We start from the raw sequence: 7,351 nt of genomic DNA on the forward strand, positions 1-7,351 counted from the left end.
TTGCATGCAGTTCCTTGCTTGGATCAGATGAATTACATTAAAATCCATAATATCTACGCACTTCCACATCCGTGTGATGATTTTTTTTCTTCAAAAAAATGACGGTTTATTTACTCAAAATGTAGCATCAAGAAAATAGAAAGCATGAGTAGTGAAACGTGGTCTCTACACAGGTAAGATGCACATACTTTTTTTTGTGAGAAAATTTCCGATCTATTCATTTTTAATTATAACGAATACTAGAAATAATAGAAATTACATCCAGATCCGTAGACCACCTAACGACGACTGCCAGCACTGAAGCGAGCCGAAGGCGCGCCGCCGTCATCGCCCCTCCATCGCCGGAGTCGGGCACAACTTATTGTAGTAGACAGTCGGAAAGTCGTCGTGCTAAGGCCCCGTAGCACCAGCGCACCAGAACAGCAACCGCCGCAGATGAAGAATAGCGTAGATCAGAAAGATCCAATCCAAAAACACACGAACGTAGACGAACAACGACGAGATCCGAGCAAATCCATCAAAGATAGATCCGCCGGAGACACACCTCCACACGCCCACCAACAATGCTAGACGCACCGCCGGAATGGGGGCTAGGCAGGGAGACCTTTATTCCATCTTCAGGGAGCCGCCGCCGTCTCGTCTTCCTGAGCAGGACACAAACCCTAACAAAACTGGAAGAAACGACAAAAACGGAGCCCTCCCGCCGGCCCTTGCCGAGATCCAACGCGCCTTCATGGCGCTAGGGCCATCGGAGAGGAGGCGGGCCTGCGACGGCGGCGGCGGGAGGCAAAAACCCTAGCTTTTTTGTGAAAGAGGAGGAGGCGGCGGCTATGTTACACACGTAACATACACAATAGTACAATACCAACAGTCTAACTTAAATAAAGAAAAAACATAATGACAACAGTAAAGTCATAATGTACCGACACTGTGTCAATGTCGAAGAAGGTGATGGACCGATCCATACGATGACTGAGTGGGTTATTTCTTTATGTTGGAATTATTAGAGTGACATAATACCATCATCCGTCCGTTCCCCAACGACTTCGGCAGCTTCGGCAAACGTTACTGGTTGCCAATGCTGGCGATGTCCGTCCACGGAGGTGATTCTTGCAGTAAACTTAGGACTATTGCCCCCTCCAATTTTTGCTTCAATATAACACCCACCGCATATGGCGTCCGAAGAGTAATCGGATTTGCTCAGTTTGCTGTGCATATCAGCCCAACGATTGTTGAAATAGTCGGCACCACTGACGTCGCAATACGCCTGTGTATATACATATGCACGTTATTAGATTGTCAAGATCAGTTGAGTTGGGACAACCAGGACTGGTTAATTAGGACTTAGGATGCACGTACCTTGTTGTGCTGCCACCAACTCGACGGTGTACACCACGCAAGCAAGTACTCCCTCCGTTCCAAAATAAATGACCCAACTTTGTACTAACTTTAGTATAAAATTGGGTCATCTATTTTAAAACGGAGGGAGTAATCATGTTCGTCGCCATCTTTGTTCTTCCCGCGGTAGACGACCGCCGCCAGCGAATCTGGCTCGCCGGGCTGGGCAACGTGATGAAAGGCAGCCCACTGGCCGTTGCCGATCAAGGCAGGGCAGGGAGCCCTGCCAATATGACCAGACCAGTCGTGCTGGAGGACGTGGTGGAGGGTGCCGCCGGTCGCGTTATACACAAGGCACAGCGTGGACTGACCATCGCCATTGCCATGCATGGTCTTGAGGCCGTCCACATACCTCGTAGCCTTGGCATCTTTGTTGTCCTCCTCCACCAGGATGCAGGCCTCTCGTACTTGGTCATCCCGTGTCTTGGATTTGCCCATGTAACTTGCCATTTGATCCAACTTGTAGTTGTCGACTACTTCACCAAAGAGATTCTCTATCCGGCTCAGTTCTTCCCTCTCCCGATTTTCTTCTACTTCTGTAATGTCAGTTTGCCTGGTTTCCTGCACGTTGGGAAACAGTTATATGACAACAACATTTTGTCGGGACTAGGGAAAGGGGCATCGTTTGAATCCCGGATTCTGTTTCGAATTTAATTATTTTTTTAAATGAGCTTTTCAAATGCATGTATTCTATATGTTGCATATATTCCCACCCTACTAGAATTTCTAGGATAAATTATCTCATATTCAAATAATTTATGGTTATTGGCACAATGCTTGCATCGTGCCATTACTCACTGATCATCACACCTGGTTCATCGATGACCCTGGGTCACTTGGCGATACGTCGGGAAACCGACCCATTGTCTCTGTCTGATTCAACTCATTCAAGATATACCCTATAGTAGGCCCTCGGTGTCGGTCGGGTTCAACACAAGCTAAAGCTATTGTGATGCATCTCCTTATTTGTTCACAGTATGGCTCTATCGGATCCATTAAAGCTGCTTGCAGACGATTCCTCCAATTCCCGGATACCTGGTTATTTTGAATGTAAATGATATTTCATTAAAAAAAAATCTTTTCTGAAAGATACACAGCAGATCTCGACAAAGGCAACAGTTTCTTACAAGATCAATGAATTCCAGGGAAGACATTTCAACACTTTGTGAGTAGCCCGTACGTCCTGCCATTACCTTTATCATAATAACACCCAAGCTGAATATGTCAAACTTATTTGAAATTACTCCCCCATCTATATATTCTGGCGGTAAGTAACCACTGCATGAACACATCATATATGTTACTATGAAGCATACTATGCGTGTAATGAATGTATAATTCCTTGAATACAGAAAGATTCAGTTGACATGAAGAATTCAGCTTACATTGTTCCTATAGAACTTGTTGTGATATGCGTTTGCTCATTTTGCATGAACCTTGACAATCCAAAATCCCCAATTTTCGCCACCCAGTTCTCATCCAGCAATACATTGGCTGGTTTTAAATCCAAATGAAACATAGGGGGTGTGAATTCCACATGAAGGTATTTCAACCCCTTCGCAATTCCTTTAATTATTGCATAGCGTGTGTGCCAGTCATGTCCGCTAGATTCATCTGTAGCAATGAACAAAGACCATCGGAAATGTATATATTAAGATTATCACACTATACCTACTAATACAAGTACAAAGGCATGCAACATACCAGAAAGATGATTGTCCAGGTTTCCATTTTGCATATATTCAAAGCAAAGTGCCCTGTGTGTCCTTTCACTAAGTGCCGTTCTTCCTTCAAATGACACGAATTCCCGTCTAGTTTCATTGCAATAGCCAACTAAGCGCACAATATTCTGGTGTTGGAGACTTTCAAGGTTGTGATACTCCTGCTCGAATTGTGTATCATCAAGGTTGTGAAGCATGGGATGAAGGATCTTCACAGCAATCCTTTGCCCATCGGTATGCAATCCCTATCCAATATCACACATCCATGGTTTAATTTCTTCTATTTTGTAGCGATATATGCAACAATGGAAAAGTAGAAAACAGTACTTGTTGAATAATAGGTGATCCAAATCCTCTAAGCTATCAGTATTTTGTTGTATGACAAAATTGCACAGAACAGTTCAGAAGCTAGTATGCAAATAAACAATTATCAAGATCAATACACTACCGGGAAAAGGCTTATAGGTGGGCACAAATTAGTGGCGGGCGCAGTTAGGTACCCGCGAGTGCTTTTTTGAAAAAGTAGAAGTGGCGGGTAAAAGATTGCCGCCACAGTTCAAATTATGTAAGGCTGAGGTTTCTGTTCGAAACCATGACACTTCGGGGGAGAGTGTCAAGTTTGTACGCGAGGTGCTTCAATTTCTTACCATAATGAACTCAATTTTTTACCACACCCTACAAGGGTCCAATAAATACACCATGTCAAGTTTCATCCCTTTCCGAGTTCGTTTGCATGCTATTTTCTACCAAAGAGCATTTTGTCCCTTTTAGTGGCCGAAAACTCTATTATTGCACGAAAATAGCAGACCAACTCAAAAAGTGGCCAAATTAGAGCATGTGGCTTTGGATGGTATGTATTAATCATAGAAAAAATTTGAAGTTCAAATGATTTAAAAAATAGAGTTGTTTGTGTAAGGCGGCGGTTTCTGTTCGAAAGTCTAACACTTCGGGAAAGAGTGACCGATTTGTACATGAGGTGCATCATGTTTTTTCCGTAACTCTCTCAAATTTTTACCATTCCCTACAAGGGTCCAATGAATACAGCATGCCAAGTTTCATCCATTTCGGAGCTCGTTTACACGCTATTTCCTACCGAAGAGCTTTCTGCCATTTTTAGTGGTCGGAAAACCTGTTAATGCCTAAAAAATAGCAGGTCGACCCAAAAAGTGACCAAATTTGAGCATGGGGCTTTGGATGGTATGTGTTAATCATAGAAAAAGCTTGAAGTTCAAATGATTAAAAAAAATGGAATTGTTTGTGTAAGGTCGCAGTTTTCGTTCGAAACCCTTACACTTCGGGAGAGAGTGTCTTGTTTGTACACGAGGTTCATCAAGTTCATTTCGTAATTCTCTCAAATTTTACCACACTCTATACAGAGGTCCAATGAGTACACCATGAAAAGTTTCATCCCTTTGAGAGACCGTTTGCATGCTATTTCCTACCAAAGAGCGTTTTGCCCTTTTTAGTGTGGTCAGAAAATTAGTTAATCACTTACAAATAGCGGGCAAATAAAAAAAGTGGCAAAATTTGAGCATGAGGCTTTGGATGGTATGTATTAATCATAGAAAAACTTTTAAGTTCACATAAGTTTAAACAATGCAGTTGTTTGTGTAAGAAGGCAGCTTTCTTTCGAAACCTTGAGACCTTGGGGGAGAGTGTCTGGTTTGTATAAGATGCAGTAAGTTTTGCCGTAATGCTCTCAAACTTTTTGCCACAACCTACAGGGGCATAATGAATACACCATGCCAGGTTTCATCACTTTCAGAACTCGTTTGCATGCTGAAATCATTTGCCTTTTTAGTGGCCGAAAAATCAGTTAATATCCAAAAAATTGCAGGCCAACTCAAAGAGTGGCCAAATCTGAGCATGGGGCTCTACATGGTATGTATTACTCAAATTAAAAAAATAAAGTTCAAATTATTTTGAAAAATTGAGTTGTTTCTGTAATTAAGCCGGCGGTTTCCGCTCGAAACCCCGACACTTCGGGGCAGAGTGTCCGGTTTGTACACGAGGTGCGGCAAGTTTTTTCCATAATGCTCTCAAATTTTTACCACACCCTACAGTGGTCCAATGAATAAAACATGGCAAGTTTCATCTCTTTCGCAGCTCGATGGTATGCTGAAAGCTTTTTGCCTTTTTTAGTGACCGGAAAAACAGTTAATGTTTCGAAATAGCAAACCAACTCGAAAAATGGCCACATTAGCGCATGGGGACTCCAATATTGCGTTTTAATCATGGAAAAAGTTTGAACATGAATTAATATAGAAAAATACATTTTTGTGCTAACAAAAAACCTATCAACCGCTCGCCACTACTATCTAACTAAGTTGTGGTGATCGTTTTCTAGTGCCCTCCACTGTAGTCGCTGTACATACCACCACTTTTTGCATTCCTTTGCCCGGTAGTTATCCATTTACACTTCTTTGTCTTGGCCACTTCTTCTCCTCTCCCCCTCGATAAGCCTCGACATCCGGCCATCGGATCCGCCACCCGTCCCGTCCGCCTCAACGTTCGACTGTCGGAGCCGCCTTCCACGCCATCTGCCGCTGCGACTGTCGGAGCCGCAATCCTTCCCTTCGCTTTCGTCCGCCGAAGCCGTTGGCAAGATGGTAACCTTCGCTAACACAATTCCCATCCCGTCTGCCATTGCCTCTATATTCAATTAGTTTGTTAGATTAAATTAGTAGGTAGGGCTACAATAATGCAATAGTTAGTGTAATTTGTCAGATTCAATTAGTAGGTAGGGTTTGCTAATGGATTCTGTAGGTAGGGTTTGAACCTAGATACTGTAGGTAGGGTTTACATCTAGATACTTTTTAGATTCAATTAGTTTATCAGGTTCAGTTGCTCCTTTGATATGTTTTTGCAACGCAGTGGGAAGTAGCATTCAAATAGTAAGTGTAACTTGTTCTATTACTTGATCTTTAAAATAGTTGTTCAACTATTAGAGTGGCATTGTAATATCTTCGATGTTGTAGTACATGATTTCCGGTTTTTTTCCATAGACTTTTGATAAGAGAAACAAGTTGAGTTGGAGTATTTTCTTTAATGATGTAATATAAAAAAAGATCAAATACATTAATTTGCTTACATATGACATGTGCATTTGGGTAGCAAGTTGTAAATGTTGTATGTTATTTGCAGGGATTCAAAATGAGTGCCAACGTATTGGTGAAACATAGACTAATTCCCTTTCGCCAAATTTTTGACACTCAATATGTTCACTTATTTAGCAGAGGTCATGCTGATTTTTTCCGTCGATTTTTTAGCCTTTTTATAGCCACCAGCCTCTTCTCATTATTACTTTCATAAGCTAGTATTCCTGTCAACTATTTACAATTGATAAGTGCATCAGAATGATTCATAGAAATCATGGCGTGTAAGATCTTCCGTGCCTGCAAAAGTCCATGCATGGGTAGTTTGCTAACTGTTGTACAATTCGGGATTTTCTTGAAGGAGGGATTCAAAATATCAGTGGTGACGGTCTTTAACTTTAGCATTCCATTCTAACCATTTGCGTAGTTCTTTTGCTGTCTTTATCATTAATTATTAACTACATTTCTCTTTATTGTTGCATAGTTTATCCGATGCACTGTAAGGGTGGATTTCAACAACTTAACCGGTGACACTTTTCACTTTGAGGATGATAAGGAGCCCACATTCGAAGTCCAAGTGGGTAAAGAAAAGGATAGAACCATCATAGGTGACGTTGGATGAAAGTAGTACATTTCAAAAAATAAGGTAATCATGGGAGAGTACATAGCCTTTTCCTTGAAAGGACTAGTCAATAGGTCAAGGACTCTATTTGTCTATCCAGGATGATGAATTTGACGAATATGATGAGGTTGACCAGGATGACGAGGATAGTCACTATAGCCAGGATGATGATGGCAACCAAGATGAGAGGACAAGCAGGATGATGAGAATAGCCAGGATGACGAGGATAGTCACTATAGCCAGGATGATGATGGCAACCAAGATGAGAGGACAAGCAGGATGATGAGAATAGCCAGGATGATGAGGATAGCGAAGATGATTACAATTACGGTCCATTCAATTCTGCAATTTTCTCTCAATGGATGAAGAAACTTGCTGGATGAGACCATCAATGTGGCCGCGATGCTACCATCAAGTGTGCACCACTTTGGGAGGTCCTTTGTGCACTGTTTAACTAAGACCAGCATCATCAAACACATCATGGTATGTTTTGTATTCTTCCATCTTTCTTGTTC

The 7,351-nt window shown here is 41.9% G+C and overlaps 1 protein-coding gene across 2 annotated transcripts; it reads right to left on the minus strand.

Annotated features, from left to right (window-relative positions):
- Positions 1-1,449: 1,449 nt before the first annotated feature.
- LOC123048236 (probable serine/threonine-protein kinase At1g01540) lies at positions 1,450-5,766 on the minus strand. 2 transcript variants are annotated; one of them, XM_044471377.1, is made up of 6 exons: positions 5,539-5,766; positions 3,103-3,364; positions 2,784-3,012; positions 2,592-2,676; positions 2,209-2,433; positions 1,450-1,959 (listed from the first exon to the last, which is right to left on the minus strand). In XM_044471377.1, the coding sequence occupies exons 1-6, from the start codon at positions 5,764-5,766 to the stop codon at positions 1,450-1,452; spliced, it is 1,539 nt and encodes a 512-aa protein (XP_044327312.1). The 2 variants fall into 2 exon arrangements, 1 of the variants encoding a protein (XP_044327312.1); XR_006423256.1 differs by lacking the exons at positions 1,450-1,959; positions 2,784-3,012; positions 3,103-3,364; positions 5,539-5,766 and having other exon boundaries at positions 2,296-2,433; positions 2,526-2,642.
- Positions 5,767-7,351: the final 1,585 nt, after the last annotated feature.

The sequence above is a fragment of the Triticum aestivum genome, chromosome 2D (genome assembly GCF_018294505.1).
Source record: "Triticum aestivum cultivar Chinese Spring chromosome 2D, IWGSC CS RefSeq v2.1, whole genome shotgun sequence".
NCBI lineage: Eukaryota > Viridiplantae > Streptophyta > Magnoliopsida > Poales > Poaceae > Triticum > Triticum aestivum.